General features: G+C 41.0%; 1 protein-coding gene across 1 annotated transcript in view; it reads right to left on the bottom strand.

Annotated features, from left to right (window-relative positions):
- The window catches only part of HCAR (coenzyme F420 hydrogenase family / dehydrogenase, beta subunit family), a 358,257-nt gene that overhangs the window by 279,076 nt on the left and 52,343 nt on the right, over nucleotides 1-26,838 (bottom strand). Inside the window, exons 4-7 of the mRNA XM_089440579.1 lie at nucleotides 7,077-7,188; nucleotides 6,426-6,510; nucleotides 6,251-6,292; nucleotides 5,820-5,898 (exon numbers count right to left, since the gene is read on the bottom strand). Coding sequence (XP_089296705.1) covers nucleotides 5,820-5,898; nucleotides 6,251-6,292; nucleotides 6,426-6,510; nucleotides 7,077-7,188 — 318 coding nt within the window. The remainder of the gene's footprint in view (nucleotides 1-5,819; nucleotides 5,899-6,250; nucleotides 6,293-6,425; nucleotides 6,511-7,076; nucleotides 7,189-26,838) is intronic.

The following is a 26,838-nucleotide window of genomic DNA, read 5'->3' as shown; positions in this document are numbered from 1 at the left end:
AATTCTGGCAGTTCCGGCTGTTCCCGGCAAAACTGATTGGTCCCGCAATTCCGACAGTTCTGGCAATTCCGGCTTTTTCCGACAATTCTGGCATTTACGGCTTTTCCGACTTTTCTGGCAATTCTGACTTTTCCAGCATTTCCGGCAGTTCCAGTTTTTCCGGCAGTTCCAGCTTTTCCGGCAGTTCCGGCTTTTCTGGCATTTCCGCCTTTTCCGGCAGTTCCGGCATTTCCGGCTTTTCTGGCAGTTCCAACAGTTCCGGCTTTTCTGGCAGTTCCGGGTTTTCCGGCAGTTCCGGCTTTCCTGGCATCTCCGGCTTTCCAGCATTTCCAGCTTTTCCGGCAGTTCCGGTTTTCCCCGCATTTCCAGCTTTCCGGCATTTCCAGCTATTCCGACTTTTCTGGCATTTGCAGCAGTTCCGGCATTTCCGGCTTTTCCGGCTTTTCTAGTAGTTCCATCTTTTCCGGCTTTTCTAACAATTCCGGCTTTTTGGCTTTTCCAGCTATTCCAGCTTTTCCAGCTTTCCTGGCAATTCCGGCTTTCTGGCATTTTCGGCTTTTCCGACTTTTCTAGCAGTTCCGGCGTTTCCGACATTTTTGGCTTGTCTGGCTTTTCCGGTAGTTCTGGCTTTTCCGAATTTTTCGGCTTTCCTGGCAGTGCCAGCGTTTCCGGCAATTCCGGCTTTTTCGGCAATTCCGGCTTTTCCGGCTTTTCCGGCAATTCCGGCTTTTCCGGCATTTCCGACTTTTTCAGCAGTTCTGACTTTCTGCCCTCTGGATCAGGGCAACGTTATTCCTTAGGATCTCTCCTCCTACTAAAACCCAAAGACAAGTAGAGAGAGGAAGAGATCCCAAGTGGGTTGAAATGACTTGAAGGCCACCTCTATTTATACTAAAACGTTGAGCACATGTGTGGTTTATTTGGTTGTTGGCCAACCTTAATGAATTGTCTTATAATGCAAATAAATTCATAACTCCATGAATACTTATCGGAATCGGATGATTTTTAGCTCAATCCTACAACTCTCGATGAGAGGGATCCAAGAAAAATATCAGCTGCCATAAATAAGATGACCCACATGGAGTTTGGCCCTAGTTGCCAATTTTAACAAACCTCCCTTGCTTACCAATGCAATAAAGAATAGTGATAAGTGGCCTTATCCTTTCAACGAGAAAGACTATTATATTAACCCTATTGATTTGTGGATCAAAAAAGCTTGCAATAATATAGGCGAATCTTCATACTTCTTCGATTTTCTTCCACATAATGATAATCCCATTGTAGGAGTTGTCCAAGCCATGAAGGAAGTTCCAAAGTATACTTCTCTCGGGTTTAATGTTTCACTATTTTGCTTACCAACCAAGCAAAAAGGTAAAATCTAAGGTAATGATAAGTTTATTTGTTGGTTGCATTGGTTATATGATTTTACTTAACATACTTCATCTTTCTTAGATTAGAGTAGGATAGGATGAATAATTTCTTTAGCATGAGCATAGTTTTGATGTTTTGTTTTCATTTATCACAAATCCATTTTCACAATCCCAAAATTGTGTTATGTGGTTTCATTTCATTGATGTAATATTATCCATGCTTACTAGATTAGTTATATGATGTCTTCCTTATGTTATTTCCACCACATTAGTTATGCAGTTTTCTTTAGTTAGTTGTTATTTCATTTTGATTTATTTCCATGTCAGGAAGGGCTAAGACTTCATGTCTTCCACCCTACTAGTATCTTACGCCTAATGTGTGAGATTGTTTCAGGCGATAAGTGGAAGATTTTGTGGTTCTGACATCCTCTAGGGTAGAGCATGTGTTCCACAATTGGAGTCAGTTGTTAGCCATCATGTCAGCAAGGGTACATACATACATCTTTTTACTTTGCATTATCACCATCATAATCCCAAGGTCACAAGTCAAAGCCTTGTAAAAACCATGTGAGTCTTTATATCTAGGTATCCTAAGCGTGTGATGGTCGGCCATGGCCGATCTTTGTGAGTTATGTCCATAGTTCCTTTCATCTTGGATAGGTTTGGAGGACTTTAGATGGATTGCATTTAGACTCATGGTTGTGGGAGCCTTGGTTTATGTAGGGGTGATCACCTGTGTATGGGCTAGTCTAGGCCGCATCAAGGTACACCTATAGCTTACCACATAGTTCTTTGTCATTGAGTCTATATGTGGCTTTGAGTCTATCTGTGGCCTTGGCCTTGGCCTTGGTGTGTGAAAATTTGGAAACCCAAATCCTATTGCAGCAATTGGAAATAATTCTCCTAATTGGTAAATCAATTTTCAACAATTTATTTACTATTTGCTACAGCAAACACTGAATCAATCACACTGCAACCTACACAAATAAAACTGCAAAAGAAATAAACGTTGGAAGAAATGCTAGCACACACACATAAATTTACACAGCTATTTTTGGACCAATGTCCCCGGAAAAACCCAACATGAGAAAATTGGTGCAACGACTGAGGGTTTTATTATTATGTAGTAGTGAAATAATCTAAGTACAACTGGATGCCGAAACTGGAAATCCTACAGAGAAAAACTGGCAAGAAAAATCTAGTGAGGAATTTCCTCACTCCACAGGCAAATTCAGACTCTAACCTTAGCTCAAATTGAACCATCCAAACTAGCTCTACGCAGCCACTGCATCACCCTCGTGCGGTCACTTCTGCGCTCAACTCGAACCAACTTCTCCTCAAGTCGTTTGGCCTGCTGTTGTCTAGGAAAATGTCTCTCCTAGCCTCTGGAACCTCTGCCCAGCTTCTATCACTGAAACTCAGCTTTCCCCAGCAGTTTCGAAATTGCCTCTACAGGCTACTGCGCTGCTCTACATCAGCGTCATTGTGGCTCACTTGCCTCTTTGCAAATGCACTCATCGGAACTGGAATCCTTCCTCTGGCTTCACTGTCCTTGACCCTCTCCCACTGATTCGATCTCACTTGCTCTCTCTCTAGCAACTGACTATTGCTACTCAAGAAATCGATCTTCTCATGAAATCGAACTGCTCAAATGATTTCTCCAAGCCCCATCGACTTCTTCTTATAATCCTCTGTTGAGACTTCAACGACCAAGATTAGATCTTAATCGATGGCTAGGATCATCTTGAAGTCGATCCGTGTGAGTTTCTAGATCATTCACGCCTTAATTAATTCTGATTAATTAATCATATTCCCTAAGTTTAGACTTAGGAAATATTTAAAAACAAACTAATAATCTAATTACATCATTTCTAGCCGGAATTTCCATAAATGATTTCTAGGTTTTCGAGATCTCATGCATTCTAGCCTCTCCACAAACTTTCAAAGCTAGAACACATCCAATGCTAAAAAAACTAACATGGTGTGTATTCCTCAGATAGTTCTTAACATGGCTGTCTCACAATTTTTCTACATGTTCATGTTCTCTAAGGCAATACACATTTCCTAATGCATGTGGTCTCGGAAGGCAAAAAATCAACTGATCTCAAAATGCTCAACAAAAAATCTAGATGACATGCCACATTGAAATATTTACAAAATGTGAAAACATCAAGATATGGCAGCCGAAGGTGATCCAATAGTATATGAGGCATCCAAGTGGCATAATAAGGGTAGGTCTTGAAAGAATGAGACATGCAATACATCAAAAGTTGTCTACAAAATGAGTTGGACAAAACCCAGGTGGCAGATTTCTAATTTCCCTAGGACATTGGAGATCATCATTTATTGCATGATGACATCATCACTTGACGTCAAAAGTTATGTAAAAAATTAGTCAAACAAAACCCAAGTTGCAAAATCCTCACTTCTCAAGGGCGTCGAAGATCTAGCCAAGTGGCTAGGTCAACCCTCTTACTAGCCATTAAAGTCAACAAAGGAGGAAAGTTGAGGATCAGATATGACACATTCTCAAGTCATGGTAGAATTGATTGCAGCACTCATAGATTTGGAAATCCTCTATCCTCGTTGTATTTCAAAGATCCACAGCACCCTTTTAACTAGGACATTGCAAGGACTGTTGGCTAGGTTATGCTCTGAAAGAACACCGTTTCCACTTGATTATTCCCAATTTTGTGCAAACAAAATTGTGTGTATCACCTTTGCTGTCAAGAATTTACTTCAGATATCCTCTGTCATTCTATGACTGTTCAGAACAACCCTTGAATTTTTCTGTATAGATGAGTTATTAGGCTTGCTTTTTCTTTGTTGCTGCCAATTGTTCCAATATATAACAACTCTTGGTGGAACATCTTGAGCATAGTTTACCATAGGTTTTTCCCCCTAGGCTAGAGCTCATCTAGTCTAAAGAGGGAAGCAAGGCTACTATGGTGACAGTTGGTAGTTTGTCTAAATGGCCCTTGAGGTCTCACAATTTTTGCTTTAGCACTTTCACACCAAGTGAGAACCTGGCTTTTTTGGCTTTATGAGCATTGATAAACACATTCATTTTGGGGGAACATACATCAAGAGTAAAATTTCCTTAAATTGTTAAAATTGGCAACTAGGGCCAAATTACACCTTGGGATAGCTCATTTGATGAAGATGTTGATTGCGTTAAATTCCTCTTTTCAAGAGGACCAAAATTGATATAAAGATCGTCTAATTTGGTCAAGCAGAAGTGTGTATTTGAATTTATGTCCACATCTTGTGCAAATTGTTCAGGTCAGACACATCATCATGTAGGCTCATGAAGGCCAAGAGACATGTCACCTCACCTTCAACGACTTGTATAAATACAAGTGACCTCTCACCTCATTTGGCATCCTTATCATTCACACATTCTTCTCTCTCCTTCTCTCATTGGTTCATACAGCTATTGGGCATTCTCTTTCTCTCACACGTGTGGCAAAGGAGGTCAAATTTCTGGACAGAATTACAAGGCTGAAAATTTCAGAATTTTTCTGCAGTTTGACCAGCTTTTACCAGCGTTGACTTTGACTGTCTGGGCATCCTTTGACTTCGATTTTCGGGTGAATTTCTGTCTCAGCAGGCCGCATTTTTTGGCACAAGAACTGAGGCAAAAGGTTGACTTTGACCTGCATTGACCACATGTATGTTTGACTGCAGGGTTGACCAAGTTTGACCACAGATTTGTTGACTATTTTGGGCTGAATTTGACCAGCAAGAAAGGCTGAATTTGACTGGGTTTGACCGAGCTCCAAGTGGACTGTTTGCTTCCGCGTTAACCACCGTTGACTTCCTAGTTAGGGTTGATTTGAGTGTTGTTGACTAAGCAGTAATGCAGATTTTACAGGGCTGTTTTGGACAGTGATTTGGCAAGCCAATTTTGACTTTGACTTTGTATTATTGTACTCTCTCTCTGCTGAACATTTGATATAACAATAAGAAGAATTGATCAAAGGTTTTTTCCCACATTGGGGTTTTTCTCTGGCATCCGCCAAATCTGGTGTCCTCTTGTCTTGACTTTTATGTAATATCTACAGTTACTGTCAATGTGATTTATGGTTAATGTGATTGCTATTGGAAAAATTTGAAATTGTCATTGGGTTGCTAAAGGAACATTGAAGTAATTGTACTAAGCATAGAACATACCATTGTTAACTAAAATTAACATAAATAAACCATAGGATGAGATTGTTCAGCCTTTCAATATATGATTTATTCTGCATTTTACTTCCCTATAAAAGGCCCTGTAAAGCACCTCTTGTTCCAGCTTGGACAGGAATGCAAGATAGATTAAATATCTCCCTCTCCTAACATATAATCGACTTCTGTGGTTCATAAGACTAATTCCTACAGGTAAGAAAGAAATTTCAAAAATAAATAACAAAGAGAAAAATACCCTTCAAAAAGATAACAAAGAGGTACCTCTACAAGAGCCAGCGTGTTCAGATTCGGTGATAATGTTGGCTTCACTCCTCTTGCTGCAAGAACTTCCTCTGGTGTCCTATCACCAACACCAATATATTTATTGTCAATAATGAGCTTTATTTCTCACCTTCAGAATTATCTTTACATTGTAAAAATCTAATAACAGAAAATATCTAAATATCTAAGGTTAAAAACGCCCAGCAGAAATACATAACAAAAGTATTTTGATGCTTCTAAACAATTCGTAACTAATTTCCAAATCCTCAAAGCTCTTTTGTACAAAGGAACTCATTTGAGACAAACATCCACGAGGTCAATGTAGAGTCATAGACATAGCTATCTACAAAAAAATCGAAGACATTGAGAGGATTTATTACAAATATATCTTAATCTCTATTCCAAATAAGTACCCTGTTGCATACACTAACCTGGCCAAAAATGGCTTTGGTGAAAACCTATCTTCAGCATCACTGCAAATGTCATAGGCTACAAATTATTCTCCACAAACCAATAAATGAGACATGCAAAGATTACTAAAATTATAGCTATTTTGGACCAAAAAAATCCTTCCTTGAACATGTTCGAGGTTCTCAAATCAATTACCTTTGGACACAAACAACTGCATCCACTTTGTTAGAGCGTAACATCTCAATGGCAATAGTAGTCACAATGCCTGTCCACTGTGCTCCTAGAATGCCAACAACCCATCCAGTCATTGAAGGCTAAAATTCAACATGAAATGCATTAATTATCTGCAACAAGATTGACTGTATGCTAAAGACAATTAGATCATAACAGCCCCACAGGTGATGTGATTCTCAATTCCTCTTCGTTCTTATCATAATTGGAAAGTCTACCTACATATAGGATTCATATATTTGCCATGAATCTTGATGTATGAAATAGGACAAGAAAGATGAAGAAAATGTGTCCACTGAAAATCTATGAAAAGCCTACAAAGGAGTTCCATGCTAAAATAATGCAAAAGAAGCTTTATTAATTCTCTTTACATGCAACTATAATAGTTCATGCATGCATGCCTACAAAGGATTTAAGGGATATACTTCATTTCAAGAAGACTTTTACAGATTTGAACAGTTTTACATAGATCAACTTTCAACATATACAAAAAATAGTAAGTCCTAGCTTCCAAAGACTCAATTGTTCGTGCATAGTTTAACTTTACATCGTTTTGTACACCAATATACAAGTATACATAAACTTTCAACATATATAGAAAAGGGTAAGTACTACCTTCCAAAGGTTCAATCTTTCGTGCATAGTTCACTTCCTCATGTACACCAAAATACAGGTCATCCAGCGAGTCTTCTTTTCTTCCTCTTCCATGAACTATAGGTTCTAGGACCTGTGAGATGGCAAGATCACCAATAAGCGTATTCCAGGCCAATCCAATTCAAAGTATAATACAAGTAAATACAAAATTACATAAGGCAGAAAGTCCCTACCATAGTTAAAACTTAATTTATGAATGCATGTATGTATATGCATCTTTATTGTGTCAATAGTGTGGAATCTTAAACAAGTCCTTACCATAGTTAAAGCTTAAAAGTATGCATGCATGTATGTACATGTTTATTGTGTCAACAGTATGGAATCGTGTGCCTCACCCATGTTATTGCTTAAACTAGCACCCTTGTGAAAAGTCCCAACACAGGTACTAACTTGGCGCAACAAGCTGGGAAATGAACCACTGTCACCTCAACACAATTTCCCCTTCACTTTAGGCCAATTTCTAGAAGCCAATAAGGGTATCCCTATTTGATTAAGTAAACCTCTTAGTGAATTAATTACCATGCAATCTTATGATTTACTTCAAAGAATCCACAAAATGCATAACAACTAATGTATCCTTATTTGATCAAGTTAACCTCTTAGTGAATTATTTACCATGCAATCTTATGATTTACTTCAAAGAATCCACAAAATGTATAACAACTAAATGCACAAGTATTCCAATATGAGATTAAACACTTCAAAGATAACCAATTAGAAATAATAGCATAAACCACCAATATATCCACTTGAGAAAGACGGTTGGGAGGTAGTGGATGTCTGTGCCAAATCTGATATGAAAGATAAACAATGTAAAGAAACTCATATTGAATTATTACTGTTCAACAAATCAAACTTTAAAGAGGTATGAACCACTTTTAAGCTACTTTAGGGCATGTTTCTGCTTGAATTGGCAGACTTGGCAAGGTCTGGCCTGTTGAAGAATCTAGGGCAAATGTAGTCACTGTGATTCTTCTTAGCATGATAACTATTTGTGAGGTATTTTAACTTTTTGCTTGTTAGCACAATCTTATCTTGATATCATTAGTGTGTGCATTTCTTACTTCATCAAACAGTTACCAAAATACAAGAGACAAGAACACAAGATGTTGGCATTCTGCCAGGTCCAAAACCTCTCCCTCTTGGAGAGGAAAACCCACACAAAATTCTTCTTATAGAGATTCTACTTGACGAATACCAAGACCATGATCCTTAACCTACTAGGCCACTCCAAGACCAAGACACCAATCCTCTTCTTTGTCACTGTTGAGATCATCTTCATTGCTGCACCATCGAGGCCATCACTACTGCATCACTTCATTACTGCTGCAACATCTTTGCTGTCCCTTCACTGAAGTCTTCATCAACTAGATCTTCCATGTTGAGATATGTATTGGAGAGCTGCCTTTTGATCCACCAAGATCATGACTGTATTCTCGTACCCTTTACCGAGATCATGACCATGTTAGGATCATGACTGCACCTTGACCGAGAATGTAACTATGTATGTACAACAGTCATCATTATCCGCAATTGTGAGAGTATGTGAGTGTCTACAACAGTCATCCTTATCCGAAACTGTGAGAGTATGTGAGTGTGTACAGCGGTCATCCTTATCCGAAGTTGTGAGAGTATGTGAGTGTGTACAGCAGTCATCTTTATCCAAAAAGCCAGAGGGATCCTTCTCCTAACCTAAACATTGTCCTGCACCCTTTTTCGAGAATTCTGTAACCTTGACCTTGACCGAGATTTCAGAGAGGAGTGCGAGGATCTTACTGTCCAAATGCGAGGGTGCTAGCTCCTTTATATAGTAGTTTGTCCCTGTGTTTGAGCCGACATGTCCTTTATATTTATCTTGAGGCAGACATGACTGCCTTTCTTCATCGTTTTGTTGGCAGACATCTTCGTGCTTGTCTTTGGAGGATTGTGCTTGTCTTGGAAGGCCTTTTAGACTAGTATATATATTTACACATATGCTCAAGAAGGGCTCTTGACATGTCTTTGACTCTTTGACTTTCCTAGACTATGTGTTGAAATTTCTAACTCTTACACGTTAGAAATCCCTACTGCATTATCTGGTTTCTTTCTCCTACTTGTTTATTCCATTAACAAGTTATTTATAGATATAAATATTGAAATAAACACAATTGCAGCCTTAACTCATATACAAATCATCAACTGAAATATTGAAACAAACACACAAGGGACACCGTTATTTTTGGACAATCATCCCCAGAAAACCCAATGCGAGAAAAACGGTGCAGCAGTTCTTAGGGTTTTATTATTATGCAGATTCTTGAGTACAACTAGGGTGCCGGAAATGGCTCACCCAACAGAGATTGTTACACGGTAGTAATACCTCTTCTCGGAGACAGATATTCAACCTCTCAGCTCTAGTTTGCCCCATGAAAAATCCTTTCGACGCTTCCTCTTGGCCCTGCGTCAGCCCTACTAGCTTCAGCTCAGCTCCTAAAGCCTCTGCGTCAGCCTCCTGGCTCTCTGCATGAGCTCTCTGAACCTTTGCATCACACATGCAGGCCCCTCAGCCTCTGTGTAGTCCCTAGTTGCCTCTGCGTAGCTTTTGTTGCCTCTGCACAGCTCTAGCTGCCTCTGCGTCAACCTCTTCGGTCTCTGCGCTGACCCTATAGCACTGCCCCTACCTCTCTGCTATGTACTCATTGCCCCTCGTTGCAACAGACCACTAGTTCGAATTTTCTCAGCAAGCTACGTTCCAGAAAATCGAACTAGCTGATCAACTTGGTGTATCTCCAACTGACCCTCAAGCCTCTTCTTATACTTTTCATGTTGAGTCTTCAACGGCAGAGATTAAGTCTCTAATCAACTACTAGGATTAGATTTGGCTTGATCCATGTCATTTAGAACATTCTCACCCAGTTTTATATTAATACCCATTATATTTTAATTTTCCTAAGTTTAGACTTACGAACCCCATTAAAAATATTAATTATTTTAATATCTCTCGAACCGAGTGGAATTTCCCCAAACCATTTATGGGTCTTAGAGATCTTATGTGCCTTAGCCTCTCCACCAATTTTAATGGCTAGAGCACATCTGATGCTACCACAAATCAACACTCCCTCTTAGCAAGGAATGTGCTCTAGTAATGCTCCACCACTGAAACATCACATTGATCCTTCCGCACCGATACCTATGTTGATGCTTCGCCTGTTGCCTCACATCATCTGCACTGCTGCTTCCTGTACTATTGCCCATGACATTGCCACTGCAACTACTACATTTGTACTGTAGCTTCCTCTCAATATACTGCCCATCTACCCCTGGCACTGCCAGTGTTAAATGTTGCATTGCAACTCAGTTACCGAGAAGTAACTAACTGATCTTCCCAAAGCCTGACATCCCGGTCACTTTGGAATCCTCATTAAACTGAAGTTGCCTCTGCTGCTATCGTGTGCTCCCTCTGTTGTCACTGCGCTACTGCATACACCTCTTTGCCTCTCGCACTGCTGCAACCTACACTGCATTGCCTCAGATTTCTGTATCCAAGCACTGCCTTGTCGCTCCATTGCATCTTGCTTCTACCCGACATCTGTCATCCTGCTACTATCATTAAGGGCTCCCGTAGCTAGATGTGATCCAAGAGTTTGGGTACCTCAAGGATCATGCCCCTCTTCTGTAGTCCTCTCAATTACAGCTCTATGTCTTCCCACCTCTTCTCTAGAGATGCATGAGCACTCATGGCACAGTCGTCGTCACTCTCGACTTCTTTCTCCGCCTTAGCCGAAGTTGCCTTGGAGTCGAAAGCCTCTCCTATAATGACCATTAACTGAAATACCGTAAGAACCAGAACTGAAATACAGTAAGAACCAAAACTGAAATGCAGTAACCGTAAGGGATTTTGAACACCTACCTAAACTGCTGCCTGCTCTGGTGTTGCTCTAGTGTAGTTGATGGCGTTGTGGTTACTCTGATCCAATTACCGGGAAACCAATTCCACCCAGCCAGACTGAGCAGAGCCTGGCTGCTCAATCCAGTAAGCTTCTCGCAGAAGCTCACTGTCCCCCGTGCCCAGAACCTCAGAATGCCTAAAGCTCTTCCCTTGGTCAATTGTCTTCCTCTGGTTTGCCCTCCCTTCTCTCCTGATTTTCTCCTCCTTCTTTTCTGCGTTCCTCCCCTTGATCGGCTCAGATCAGTGGTTTTATAATTGCAGGCTTGGCGGTGGCCGCCCTCCCGCCTACGGCCACCGCTCTTCCTCCTCCCGACACGCCTCCGCATGCATTTCACTCTCAGATATTTATCCATCTGATCTATGTACTTTGTTTATATTCCAGGTTTGGTTGATGCGTTACCTTTTACATAAGGTTTTAAATTTTATTTTTATTATAAACTTTAATTTTATGAAGTTTAATTTTATATATTTATAAAGTTTAAATTTATATTTATTATAAAGTTTAATTCATATTTATTTTTAAAGTTTAACTCATATTTATTTTTTTTAATATGAAGTTTATCATATCAGTTTTAATATAAAGTTTAAAACTTTATATTAGTTAATTAGTTTAGATGGGTCGTTACATCTCCCTTGTTCTTCTTCCTCGGACACTGGGATGCATAATGACCCAGCTCCCCACAATGGAAGCACTTCGCCTTGGAGATATCCTTCTTCTTCCTGTTCCCCTGCTGTCCCAGAGATGTTAGAGCCGCATCCTCCTCCTTCTCTTTCTTGATTAGACTTCCCTTCCCACTACTCCTCGACTCAGTCAATCGTCTGATCTCTTCTTGGCGAAGAGCTGCCCACATCTCTTCCCATCCTGGAAGAGTAGCTCTGCCCAAAATGCCTTAGACAAATGTCTCCCACTCCTCGGAGACTGCATTCAGGGTGGTCCTCACCATGAACTCCTGATCCCACGTGGTCCCTATGGAAGTAAGTTGGTCACGAATCTCCTACAATCTAAGGAGGAATAGATCTATCTTCTCCCCCTTCTGCATCTGATACGACCGCAGCTGATTCTCCAATAGCATCTTCCGTTGCACGGAAGTGCCCTGATACAATGTCGTCAAAGTATCCCACATATCCTTTGTTGTGTTCTTTTCGGTAATATGTGGTACAACATGATCCTTGACCCCATCAAGGATTATGCACTTTTCCCTCGCCATTGCATCCTCATACTTTCCATTATCAGCTAGGTCGACTGGGATAGCCACGGTTCTCAAGGCAAATCCCTTGATGCGATGTCTATCCAAGACTGCCAGGATCCTGGCCTTCCAGATGACAAAGTTGGAAGCCCCATCCAACCTGTCCTGGTCCCTCAATCCGCTCACTGCCATATACGCTCTTCTTCTAGACTCCCTCTGAGTTTCGACTTCCCTCCTAGAAATCTCCCTCTAAGTCATAATTTCCCTGCTGGAAATCTTCCCACCAAATCTTGAACCGCTCCATTTCAATCCTCTTTGCAACTGCAATTCGAATCTGGGTTTCTTAGCTAGAAATCCGTCAAGGTAGCAACTCCCTCTACCTTGGTTTTGTCTCATTAGGTATTGTTCTACTTCGAAAGAACCAGCACCCCACCAGCTTCCCAATCCACAATTTGCCCACAACTTCCCTAGACCCCGGCAACTGAAGAAACTGAGTCTTCCAACTCTGCACAATCCCGGCAAAGGCTGAACTGCTCCTTTGGCCAACTGTGTCAAGCCGACCTAGCTTAGTAGGATGACGTGGCTCTTCGAGAGCCTCTTCTGCCTCTCTCTGCCTCTGTGCTGGCCCTCTCTCTGGCTCAAAATGATGACACATGCCCTCTGCGTCACTTCTTCTCTGCTACCTTCTGCTTAGGAGCAGCGCTGTCTCTCGGGACAGCTACTACTACTGCAAATTTCCGATATCTATTGGTGCCTTCAATTCTCTTGTGATCTGCAACGCTATGATACCATGTTGAAATTTCTAAGTCTGACACGTTAGAAATCCCTACTGCATTATCTGGTTTATTTCTCCTACTTGTTTATTCCATTAACAAGTTATTTATAAATAAAAACACTGAAATAAACGCATGCAGCCTTAACTCATATACAGATCATCAACTGAAATGCGTTTAACTCATATACAGATCATCAACTGAAATACTGAAACAAACACAAAAGGGACACCATTATTTTTGGGCAATCGTCCCCGAAAATTCCAATGCGGGAAAACCAGTGAAGCAGTTCTGAGGGTTTTATTATTATGCAGATTCTTGAGTACAACTAGGGTGCCAGAAATGGCTCACCCAACAAAGATTGTTACACGACAGTAATACCTCTTCTTAGAGAGATATTCAGCCTCTCAACTCTAGTCTGCCTAAATGAAAAATCCTTTTGGCGCTTCCTCTTGGCCCTGCGTCAGCCCTGCTAGCTTCAACTCAACTCCTGAAACCTCTGTGTCAGCCTCCTGGCTCTCTGTGTTAGCTCTCTAACCCTCTGCATCACCCACGCAAGCCTCTCAGCCTCTGTGCAGTCCCCAACTGCCTCTGCATCAACCTCTTTGGTCTTTGTGCTAACCCTCTGGCACTATCCCTGCCTCTCTGCTATGTACTCACTACCCCTCGCCACAACAGACCACTAGTTCGAATTTTCTCAACAAGCCCCGCTCCAGAGAATCGAACTGACTGATCAACTTGGTGTATTTCCAACTGACCCTCAAGCCTCCTCTTATACTTTTCTTGTTGAGTCTTAAACGGCCGAGATTAAGTCTCTAATCAACGACTAAGATTAGATTTGGCTTGATCCATGTCCTTTAGAACATTCTCACCCAATTTTATATTAATACCCATTAATATTTTAATTTTCCCAAGTTTAGACTTAGGAACCCCATTAAAAATATTAATTATTTTAATATCTCTCCAACCAAGTGGAATTTCCCCAAACCATTTCTGCGTCTTGAAGATCTTATGTGCCTTAGCCTCTCCACCAATTTTCATGGCTAGAGCACATCTGATGCTACCATAAATCAACACTATGGAATGAGCAAGAAACTCATTCTTATAATTTACAAAAATAATATTTCTTTTTCTTGACAAGTACAAAGATCAAATTTACATTTGTAAATACCGAACCTAGTTACACTTTCTTCAACACTCCCTCTTAACGAGGGAGGTATTCATAATGGTACTTGGTTATTCTCAATCTGAAGAATTTCTCATAAGAAGAATCGGATCGGTAATCCCATTTGTATAGCATCATATCAATCAGCATTGTCATAGTGCAAGGCCTTGACTAACAGCGTCATCTCTTCATGAGACCATGAGCTACAATACCGGCGAGACCAATGATTTATAGACACCTTCATCATTGTTTCTCAAGGTACATACCCACCCGGGTGTTCACTGAGTATGACCTTATAGGACTATTCTTATCTTGGGTACCCAACCCTCAAAGAATATTGGTCCTCTTGCCTACTCTTATCTTGGATGCCCTACACATCCTCAAAGAGTATCGGATGCCATATGATTACCCAATCCTCCCATTCTTTCTTCTCAAGTGAATACAAGAATGTTGTGTCTATCATGTGTCTACATTTCCATTCATAGCCTTCATCTAGACTTACCGCTGTTAGTCCTGGTCTAGTGCATGACACATGAAGTGGAAAAACACAATTATCACTCATTTGTAATCAGGGGTGATCTAATTCAAACTCCCTCTTGATCAAGGACCTGTCAGAGCTCCCTCTTACCTAGGGACTCTTTTATACATCAACAACTTCTTCTTCATGGGTTCTTCAGCTGCTCAACTTCTCTCCTTGATGTCATGAAATTTAGTTGAGCTTCTTCCTTGTAGGGCAACAACCATCGATCAATTTCCTTCTTATTTCATCATGTCATTCCTTTCTTCATGGAAAGTGGCCTTCTTGGCATGCATCTGGAGCTTTCTTAATATGGCTACTTCTTTTCTCTCCGTGCTTCTTTCAAGAGTTTCCATCCATCGCATGAATGTTGGTTGTACTTGTTCTTACAAGTCTTGTTCTAGTAGCCCTACATGAACTCATCCAGATATTACTCAAGAAATCAAAACATCATATTAAATCAAATCATACCTTACATGTTAAGTTATGGTATGTTCTATGCTTATAACAGTTTACTTCTTTTTCTTATTATATTCCACCGATTAGCAATCACATGTACATAAAGTAAAGTGCAGATAGAACATTAAACGATCGACAGAAAACAAGCCAAGACAAGAGACACAAGATGTGGCGGCTAGCCAAGGACAAACCCCACAATGTGTGGGGAAACCCTTTGATCAAATCTTCTTTTATCTTCAATAATTCAGCAGAGAGAAATAGTACAATAAATCTGATTCATATCAGCAGTAGCAAACCCTAGATCAGTAGCATCAGCATTAGCGGCTTCATTATCAAACTAGGGCAGACCATATCTCAAAAACCGACAGTCGGATTGACTTCATTCCACCACCAAAAGTTTCGGCTTCCAGAGGAGGTTCAGATGAACCTACAGCACAGTTCAGATGAGGAGATCTTCTAGGCCACGCAAGTCAATCTTTACTTCTGCAGTTGCAGCTTCAGTTTCAGCAGTTTCCGGCTTCAAACTAGGGCAGTCAATATCTTGCAAACCGTTCGTCGGATTGACTTCATTCCACCACCAAAAGTTGCGGCTTTCAAAGGAGGTTCAGATGAACCTACAGCGCAGTTCCAAAGAGGAGATCTTCTAAGCCACGCAAGTCAATCTTTACTTCTGCAGTTGCAGCTTCAAATTCAACAGCTTCCGGCTTCACATGTGTGAGAGAGAGAGACCCATTTCAGCGCAGTAGAGAAGAGACTCATATCTGCGCAGTAGAGAGAGAGATGTGATGAGATGAGTCCAAATGAGGAAAAGTCCTCTTATATTTATACACAACGTTGGTGGGTGAATAGATGCGACTGTTGAGCTTCTGAGCCTACATGAGTTGTAGGTCGGCTTGATAATAATTCCATAATCAAAATAAATTCATATCTCCATGAATACTTATCGGAATTGGATGATCTTTATATCAATCCTACACCTCTCGACGAGAGGAATCTAATAAAAATATTATTAGCCATGAATAAGATGACCCACGTGAAGTTTTGCCCTGGTTGCCAATTTTAACACTCCCTCTCAACCATGGAGAACTTCATTTGCAATCTGTCTATTGGTCGTTACTATTCATCCATCGAATGCACTGCCTTGTACAGCCTGACCCTTGCCCTGCTCTGCTCTATTTTGCCTGTTCTGCTTTGACTTGTTCTGCCCTGCACTGATCTGTACTGTTTTGTTCTGTTCTGCTCTGCTCTTGCATTGTTCTGTTCTACTCTGCTTTTGTCCGAATTATGAAGAAGAAGAAATGATCGAGGATGTATCATACTGACTCAAAGTCAGTCTCAGAGTATGTACCACTGGTCCCAGACCAGTCTCAAGTTTCAACCAACCCAAAGTCAGTGTCATAGTGAGTACAACTCCAATGGTCCCAGACCAATATCATCCTCCACTGACTCAAAGTCAGTCTCAGAGTATGTACCACTGATCCCAGACCAGTCTCAACCGACCCGAAGTCAGCGTCATAGTATGGTACAACTCCTACCACTGGTCCCAGAGCAGTATCATTGATCCCAGATCAATGGAAGTCATCCTAGCGTAGGGAGTACGGTAGTTACAGCGATGCGTCCATCGGTACTACTATGGTCCCTAACTTCATTTCCCTGCTCATTGATCAGATGAGAGGTACTTCCCATGAGTCCCAAACTGCATGGGTAGGATGCCTCGACAGGAGAACTAATCAATCCTGTCCTCACAGGAGAACACATCAATCCTGCTACAATTGCCATGGAGAACACATCAATCCAGGCCTCACAGGAGAACACATCAATCCTGCTACAATTGCCATGGAGAACACATCAATCCAGGCTGCCATGGAGAACACATCAATCCAGGCCTCACAGGAGAACACATCAATCCTGCTACAATGTCGCCACGGGGTGTACATGTATACCACCAGGGGATAGTGAATAATCCTGTGGTCATATGCTGCTCCAAGAAGCACCCCGCACCCCCCTGGAGCTCTCAGAGCTCAATGCATCATACATGACCCTCATTGGAGGGTCTTTGAACAACTCCAAGTTGTTCACGGAAAATCAGAAATTTTACTTTCCCAAGGGGTTTTGTCAGAATGTCGACGACCTGTTCATCTGTACCGATATGATGGAGCCTTATAGCTCCCCGTTGCACCATATCTCGAATATAATGGTATCTGATATCAATATGCTTGGAGCGATCATGGAATATGGGATTCTCTGACAAACGAATCCCACTTTGGTTGTCACAAAGGATCACAGTGGTATCCAATGTGAATCCAAACAACTCACTGAAGAGCTTTCGCAACCAAACTACCTCACAAGAAGCCATGCTAGCAGCAATATACTCTGCTTCGGCGGTGCTCAAAGCCACCGACTTTTGTTTCCTGCTCATCCAGGATATCGAAGCAGATCCCAAGGAGAAACAACACCCGAAAGTGCTCTTACGGTCCTCCACATTGCCTGCCCAGTCAGCATCTGTGTATCCAAATAGTCTCACATCTCTGGCAATGTATCTTAACCCATAAGTGATAGTGCCACGAAGATATCTCAGCAGATTCTTGGCACCAATCCAGTGTATGTGGTGGGGTTCAACCATATGCTGGCTCAACGTGTTGACTGCAAAGCATATATCTGGATGGGAGTTCACTAAGAACATTAATGCTCCGACGAGTTGCCGATACTCGGTAGCATTTCGTAAAACAGGTCCAGCAGCACTACCGCTTAACTTCTTGAAGTCAAGCTCCATCGGAGTAGTTACAGGCTTGCAGTCCACCATTCCGAATCTTTCCAATATCTTCACCACATATTTTCCTTGCGATAGGAAAATTTCTCCTGGCTTTTGCCACACTTCAAGTCCTAGGAAGTAGTGCATCAGTCCTAGGTCTTTCATTTCAAATTCAGAGACCAGCTCCCTCTTACATTTGTGAATGAGAGGATCTGCACCTGTTATAAAGAGGTCATCCACATACAACACCAGTATGAGAGGCTTGTCATCTTCAACCTTAAAGTAAAGGTTAGGATCGGCTTCACTCCTAGTGAATCCCAGCTTCATCAAGTAGCTATCGATCCTCTCATACCATGCTCGGGGTGCTTGCTTCAGCCCATAAAGAGCTTTCTTCAACCTGCATACATGAGATTTTCGATCATAAATCTCAAATCCTTCGGGTTGCTCCACGTAGACCTCTTCTTTGATCGAGCCATGCAAGAACGCAGTCTTGACATCCATCTGATGTAGGTTCCATCCTTGTGAAGCGGCAAGGGCTATGATAGAGCGGATGGTCGTATATCTGGCAACAGGTGCAAATATCTCATCATAGTCTATACCTTCCTTTTGGGAGAAACCTCGAGCAACAAAACGAACCTTATACTTTTCCGTGCTTCCATCTGCTGCATGCTTTATCTTGTAAAGCCATTTTGAAGTAACAACAGTCTTGTCCTGGGGTCTGGGAACTACTTCCCAAACATCATTCTTTATGATAGACTCATATTCTTCGGTCATAGCATCCTTCCATACTTGATGCTTGACGGCATCTGAGAATGACGAAGGCTCATTTTGTATGATCGTGCTCATGATGGTCAGCATGTCCTTCAGCATCATCAAGTAACCCCTTAAGCCATGAAGGCCTCTTCCTAGAAGAGGAAGGCTCATATGGAGGAGGATCAATCGGATCCATGGGTTCTTCTACATCAGGCATTGATTCATCATCCTTTTCTTTCGGTTCCCTGGTGTCGGCTTCTTGAGAGCTCCTCAAAGTCAGAAGATTGATCACCTTGTTGAGAGCCATATCTTCATCAAAGGTGACATCATGACTAATTATGACTTCCCTTTGACCGGCTACATAGATTTTATAGCCTTTAGTATTTTCACCATAGCCCACGAAAATTCCCTTCTTTCCAGATGCTCCCAATTTATTTCTTTTCTCTTTCGGCACATGAAAGTATACAGGGCTTCCAAAAATTTTAAAATGAGAAACATCAGGTTTCTTACCGGTGAATTTTTCTTCAGGAGTCTTGGAACCCAATGCTTGATGAGGGCATCGATTTTGTACATATACGGCAGTGTTTGCAACTTCAGCCCATAGAAACTTAGGAATACTTTGATCATGTAGCATGGCCCGGACAGCTTCCATAATTGTGCGGTTCTTCCTTTCTGCCACACCATTTTGTTCAGGAGTATATGGTGTAGTAGTCTCCCTCTTGATGCCAGCCTCTTTACAAAAATCATGGAACTCATTAGATTCATATTCAGTCCCATTGTCAGTTCTTAAGATCTTGATCTTCTTTTCGGTTTGATTCTCGATTAGGGCTTTGAAGTGTCGGAACCAAGGGAACACTTCATCCTTCTTTTTCAAGAAGTATATCCAGGTCTTTCGAGAATGGTCATCTGTAAAAGTGAGATAATATGAGTATCCTCCCAAGGAGTTCACAGGCATCATACCTGATATGTCTGAGTGAACTAGTTGTAATATATCGGAGGTCTTGCTTTGACTTGAAGGGAATGGTCCCCTTTTGAGCTTTCCTTCGGCACATCCCGGACATACACCTTCTTTCTCTACTTGGAATCCAAGCATCCCTGTTACCATCTGTCTTACATCGGGTAGAGCTTTGTAATGAAGGTGGGCAAACCTCCGATGCCAAAGTTCGGACTGAAGCGTTGTGTCACAAGACATGACACCTAGCAGACTTCCACCGACTTGATATAAAGAATCAACTCGAAACCCAAGAGTGAAAGCATCTTTAACATTATTTTTCCATATGCGTACCTTACCATCGCTGAAGGTTACCTTATAGCCTTTGTCTTCCATTGTCGAGATGGATACCAGTTCTTTTTGAGATCAGGTACATATAATACATCTTGTAAGTGAATCGTATTACCTTGATTCAGTTTAAGAGAAACATTGCCTACACCTTTCACTGGGTATTTCATGTCATCTCCAAGGACAATTTCCAGGTTAGCTTCTTTCTTTACCAGATTACAGAGTACTTCTTTGTAACCAGTGAAGTGTCTTGAGGCACCACTATCAATGAGCCAAATTCCCATTGAGTCCGAAGGAGCGGAGGTAGATAGAGCAGCTGGTAGATAATATTCAGCCTGCTTATCGTCAACAGTGTTAGATTCATACCTGGAATTTCTAGCCTTCTTAAATGGTTGCCCTCTTCCTTGATTTCCCGCATTCCTTTTTCCTTTGTTGTTGAATTTTCCATTCCTTCGATTACCATGAGAGGGATTTTGATCATCGTCACGGTGAGAGTCCTTTCTATCAGGGCATTCCCTTGCATAGTGACCTGCTTTATTGCAAATGAAACATCGTCCTTTTCTTCCACCCTTAAATCCAGCCTTTCTTTTCGATTTAGACCCAGAATTATTTCTTTTCTTAGCATGAGAAGAAAAAGCAGCAGGAGGACCTTTAGGCAAGGGCATTTCCTACTCTTTTGTTCTTGAATGCATCTAGCCATTAATTCCTCGAAACTAGGAATTACATTATTGTTCAGAAGAGTAGTCCTGAACACATACCATTCAGATGGTAATCCTCCGAGAGTTGTGAGTGCCATTTCTCTGTCAGTAATGGTTTCCCCAATAGATAGGAGATCGTTCTTGATCTCGGTGATTCTTAAGAAGTATGCTTGCATACTTTCATCTTTACCCTTCTTGATTTCCCTCAACTTATTCCTAAGAAACAAAACTTGATTTGCATCATTAACTTTAAATAAACTCACCAGTCTATCGTAGATTTCCTTGGAGGTGTCTAGATCAGAGATGTAGGCCACCAAGCGCTTGTCGATAGAGTCCCGGATGATCTTCTTTGTTTTGACTTCTCCATTTTTCCATTTGTTCCAGGCAGCAGCAGATGCATTTGATGAAGGCTCAACAATATTGCCTCTTACATGGTCCAGCACTCCTTGATCTTCAAGGGTTAGATCGATAGACATCTTCCATCCGTGATAGTCAGCTTTCTCACGGAGCTTGTCTTCGACAGGAAAGAGTGTTGAGGACCCCATAGTTCTTTTAGGATAGCCTTGCCAATCTTCTCTTCAATGATTGCTCTTGCTCTTGCTCGGGCTTTGTCTTCACCTCAGCTCCGATACCATGTTAAGTTATGGTATGTTCTATGTTTATAACAGTTTACTTCTTTTTCTTATTATATTCCACCAATTAGCAATCACATGTACATAAAGTAAAGTGCAGATAGAACATTAAACGATCAACAGAAAACAAGCCAAGACAAGAGACACAAGATGTGGCGGCTAGCCAGGGACAAACCCCACAATGTGTGGGGAAACCCTTTGATCAAATCTTCTTTTATCTTCAATAATTCAGCAGAGAGAAATAGTACAATAAATCTGATTCATATCAGCAGTAGCAAACCCTAGATCAGTAGCATCAGCATTAGCGGCTTCATTATCAAACTAGGGCAGACCATATCTCACAAACCGACAGTCGGATTGACTTCATTCCACCACCAAAAGTTTCGGCTTCCAGAGGAGGTTCAGATGAACCTACAGCGCAGTTCAGATGAGGAGATCTTCTAGGCCACACAAGTCAATCTTTACTTCTGCAATTGCAGCGTCAGTTTCAGCAGTTTCCGGCTTCAAACTAGGGCAGTCGATATCTTGCAAACCGTTCATCGGATTGACTTCATTCCAGCCCCAAAAGTTGTTGCTTTCAAAGGAGGTTCAAAGAACCTACAATGCAGTTCCAAAGAGGAGATCTTCTAGGCCACGCAAGTCAATCTTTACTTCTGCAGTTGCAGCTTCAAATTCAACAGCTTCCGGCTTCACATGTGTGAGAGAGAGAGACCCATTTCAGCGCAGTAGAGAAGAGACTCATATCTGCGCAGTAGAGAGAGAGAGATGTGATGAGATGAGTGAGTCCAAATGAGGAAAAGTCCTCTTATATTTATACACAACGTTGGTGGGTGAATAGATGCGACTGTTGGGCTTCTGAGCCTACATGAGTTGTAGGTCGGCTTGATAATAATTCCATAATCAAAATAAATTCATATCTCCATGAATACTTATCGGAATTGGATGATCTTTATATCAATCCTACACCTCTCGACGAGAGGAATCTAATAAAAATATTATTAGCCATGAATAAGATGACCCACATGAAGTTTTGCCCTGGTTGCCAATTTTAACATTACGAGATGGCTCTTCATCATGACATCTTCCTGTAGGTATCAGTATCTTGCATACATGTTGACACACCTCCCAAAGATATCCATTGTCAAGGGTCTTCATTATCAGAGTCTTCATATCTCTCCGGGAGATTTCCTAGTCAAGTCTTCTTGGTCTTTTGGATGTTGATCACCTTCATCAGGGTTGCATATCGATCTCTTCCTTCCTCACACATTCCATTCCCAAGATCTTTCAATCAGAGTTTCTTAATTGTAGTCAACCACCTCATACTTCATATGAGGACATATTATGTTGATTTCATCTAGTGTGACTTGTGCCTTTCCGGCATCTTTTCAGAGGAGGAGATCCTTTTCTCTTGATCATGCTTCTTAAGATAGAAGTGATGATCTATATTACCTGCAAAGATACGATATGACATTATAAAATTAAATACACGCATACATACCTCATTTTACCTTTAGGTCATCTAGGCTTCTTCCAATAGCTTCCTTGATTGAAGATATCTTCAATCCCTTGATCTGCTTCATGTCATCACACTATTATCTCATAGATTCCATAAGTTGGAGTTCTTGTTGAAACACTTGCTTCCTCTCTAGATTAGTGAACCCTACGATGAGGATTCCTTTTTGACTTGATGTATGATGAGCCTTAGATGACTCCTTTCTTTCCTTCAATGTCCATTGAGGTTCCCAAGAGCTATATATCCTACATGTTTGTCTGCCATGGATTTTGTCCTTCATGATTCCCATGGTGATGTCACGATCTCTTGTTTCTAATGCTTCCATGATGCCATGATGCATCTTATTATCATTGTCATATCTTATAACACAAGATTTAGGAGCTTATGATAGGACCCTTTTGTGAGGGATACTATCTTACTCATAGGAGAGATTTGATACTCCCTCTTTCCTTGGCCCTTTTCTTTAGCTTCCTCCATCTTTCAATGATATGAGCTTCCAAAATCTTTCTATAGCATTGAATCTTCACTATACTTATTTTTGCCTTTGCTTGAGGACCAACCTTGCTTTTCCTTTCTGCACATGGTTGAATTCTTTTATCCTTTAATACTATAGACTGCAACTTGTCTTTCTCTATCTAGCATAGAGACCACAAATTGTCAGGTGAGGTAACCTTCTTTGTTTATTGATATTTGTTACCTTGCTCATCAATGATGACTACCTTCTCATCATCTTTCCTAGATCCTCATGAAGTTGTTCCTTCATTCTTTGATACCTTTACTATTGTGTAGGTCTAAGTGACCTTCTTTACTTTAATTTCCGAGAGTATATCTAGCATTTCATATATCTCTCTTTATGTCTCCTCTTCTGCTATTTAGGTATGAGAGGACTTTTGAGTGATATCATATGAATCCTATGAATCTCTTGATGGATTCAAACAATGCGTGACCTTTATAGACCTTTTCATAGATATCAATGATTTCTCTTTTCTATGAGGATTATGACAATCCTCCTTATTCTATGCAAGGACTTCTGATTAGCTAACCGATTTATAAACCCCTTGCAATCATGAAATCATTTTAACCAAATCTGATTATGAAATTGAAAGATACTTACTTGGTGTGTGAAGAGGAGATCTTCACCTTGATGCTTCTTTTGTTTGAGCTGCCCATCATTAGTATCCTTTCAGCACGACTTCCTTGGAGGCCTTCTAGCACCATGACATCAATGGTCTTGACATCACCGAGACTGCTTCACGACTTTCCCAATTCATTTTTAAGGTACTTTTGACTTCAACATATTGCTGACATGTTAGTGATACTATGTTCTGATCCGAGCACCATGCTATTGAGATCATAATGATAGCAGAATTTGACATTGTGACAAGTATATTGGTATGGCACTACACAATGATGTCTATGTGCATTGTGTATAGAGGCAATGTACTGAGAGGCCAAACTTATCAATGAATAACATAACTAAATTGTGGGTGGTACTGTATAGATAGACTTTCTCATCACCAAAACTACCTTGATGTAATAACTATACTGAGATACTGATGTAATCATGGATTGTGAGAGGTATTCCTTGGATTACTTCTGCAATATATATGTATACATGAGACTATCTTTTATGGCATGTAGAAAGTTCAGTGATCAAGAAGTGAGGATCACTGGTATACTCGATCAAATTGAGCATGAGTTGAATGCATCATTGTAATTAACGAAGTTGATACTCCATGACTATTGTAGACCTGCTTGTTGTATACTTTCTCCTTTAATCCTTTCAACCTGCTTTGATGTCATTGAAGACAGATCCTTATATGTCTCTTTTGTTGCCCTTCATTTGACTTCAGCACCTTATCTCTAATACCGTGTTGAAGAATCTAAGGAAAATGTAGTTACTGTGATTCTTCTTAGCATGATAATTATTTGTGAGGTATTTTAACTTTTTGCTTATTAGCGCAATCTTATCTTGATATCATTAGTGTGTGCATTTCTTACTTCATCAAACAGTTACCAAAATACAAGAGACAAGAACACAAGGTGTTGGCTTTCTTATAGAGATTCTACTTGACGAATACCAAGACCATGATCCTTAACCTACTAGGCCATTCCAAGACCAAGACACCAATACTCTTCTTTGTCACTGTTGAGATCCTCTTCATTGCTGCACCATCAAGGTCATCACTACTGCATCACTTCATTACTGCTGCAACATCTTTGCTGTCCCTTCACTGAATTCTTCATCAACTAGATCTTCCATGTTTAGATATGTGTTGGAGAGCTGCCTTTCGATCCACCGAGATGAGGACTGTCTTCTCGTAGCCTTTACCAAGATCATGACAATGTTAGGATCATGACTGCACCTTGACCGAGAATGTAACTATGTATCTACAGCAGTCATCCTTATCCACAATTGTGAGAGTATGTGAGTGTGTACAGCAGTCATCCTTATCCGAAACTGTGAGAGTATGTAAGTGTGTACAACAGTCATCCTTGGTGTGAAAATTTCTGAACCTAACACTTCACAAACCCCTACTGCAATATCTGGGTTACTATCTCCTACTTGTTCTTTAGATTAACAAGTTATTTAATAACGTAAACACTGAAGTAAACACAATTGCAGCCTTCACAAATATACAGATCAACAAATGAATAAACTAAGACAACACAAGGGACACCATTATTTTTGGACAATCATCCCCGAAAAAACCTAATTCGGGAAAACCGGTGCAGCGTATATGAGGGTTTTATTATTAGGAAGATTTCTTAATACAACTAGGGTGCCAGAAATGGCTCACCCTTCAAAGAATATCCTTGGCAATAGTACCTCTCTCCGGAGACAGATATTCCGACAAATCAGCAACTGGATGATCAACCCCACAGTGACTCTGGCTGTTCCTTGTGCTGGACAGCGAAAGTTGCTCCAAGCACTCCTCTAGAACTGCGTCATCCTCTCTAGAACTGCGTCACCCTCTCTCGAATGATTTGCTCTCAGTCTGCCCCACAGAACCTCCTCAGCGCAGCCTCTTCAACTCAACATCAACCTCTACAGCCCTCTGCGCTATCTGCGTCTGCCTCTACAGCTTTTGCGTCCTCTGCGCTGGCCTCCTTAGCCTCTATGTTAGCCCTCCTAGGCTCTGCACTGCCTCTTCCAACACGTTGTTGCCTCTTTGATATGTATTCTTCAGATTTGGATCAAAATCCCTTGCTGAACTGCCCCTCACTACAACTGATCTCTAACTCGATTTTCTCAGCAAACCAAGCCCCAGAAAATCGAATTCTTAATCTCTCTTGGTGTATCTCCAACTGTTAAAATTGGCAACTAGGGCCAAACTTCATGTGGGTCACCTTATTCATGGCTAATTATATTTTTCTTGGATTCCTCTCATCGAGAGGTGTAGGATTGATCTAAAGATCATCCGATTCCGATAAGTATTTATGGAGATATGAATTTATTTTGATTATGGACTAATTGTCAAAGTCAGCCAGCAACTTATGTAGACTCAGAAGCCCAACAGATGCATCTATTCAAACATCAACATTTGCATATAAATACGAGATGTCTCCTCCTCATTTGGACACACACTTCTCATCACATCTCTCTCTCGCTCCTGCGCAGAAAAGAGTCTCTTCTCTCTCCTGCGCAGAAAGGACTCTATCTCTCACACGTGTGGAAAAGGGACGCAGTTTTTAGGGTTGCAACTGCAGATCGGAACTTTGACCAACGTTGACCAGCATTCTCTCTCTGTGGACTACGCAATAGGTGAAGTTGACTCTCTTTGGAAGGCCACATTTTTTGGTGAAGGAATCAAGGTGATCCGACCACCGGTTTGGCAGATATTGACTGCCCTAGTTTAGGGTTGATGCCGTTGATGCTGCTGATGTAAATCAGACTTTTGTATTGTTTCTCTCTGCTGAATTATTGAAGATAAAAGAAGATTTGATCAAAGGGTTTCCCCATATTGGGGTTTGTCCCTGGCTAGCCGCCACATCTTGTGTCTCTTGTCTTGGCTTGTTTTCAGTTGATCGTTTAAATGTTCTATCTGCACTTTACTTTATGTACA

The sequence above is a fragment of the Pinus tabuliformis genome, chromosome 9, assembly GCF_031772625.1.
Source record: "Pinus tabuliformis cultivar Carrire ecotype Pingquan chromosome 9, CPIR1, whole genome shotgun sequence".
In the NCBI taxonomy this organism is placed as follows: Eukaryota; Viridiplantae; Streptophyta; class Pinopsida; order Pinales; family Pinaceae; genus Pinus; species Pinus tabuliformis.
This window is presented reverse-complemented; position numbering and strand designations above follow the sequence as displayed.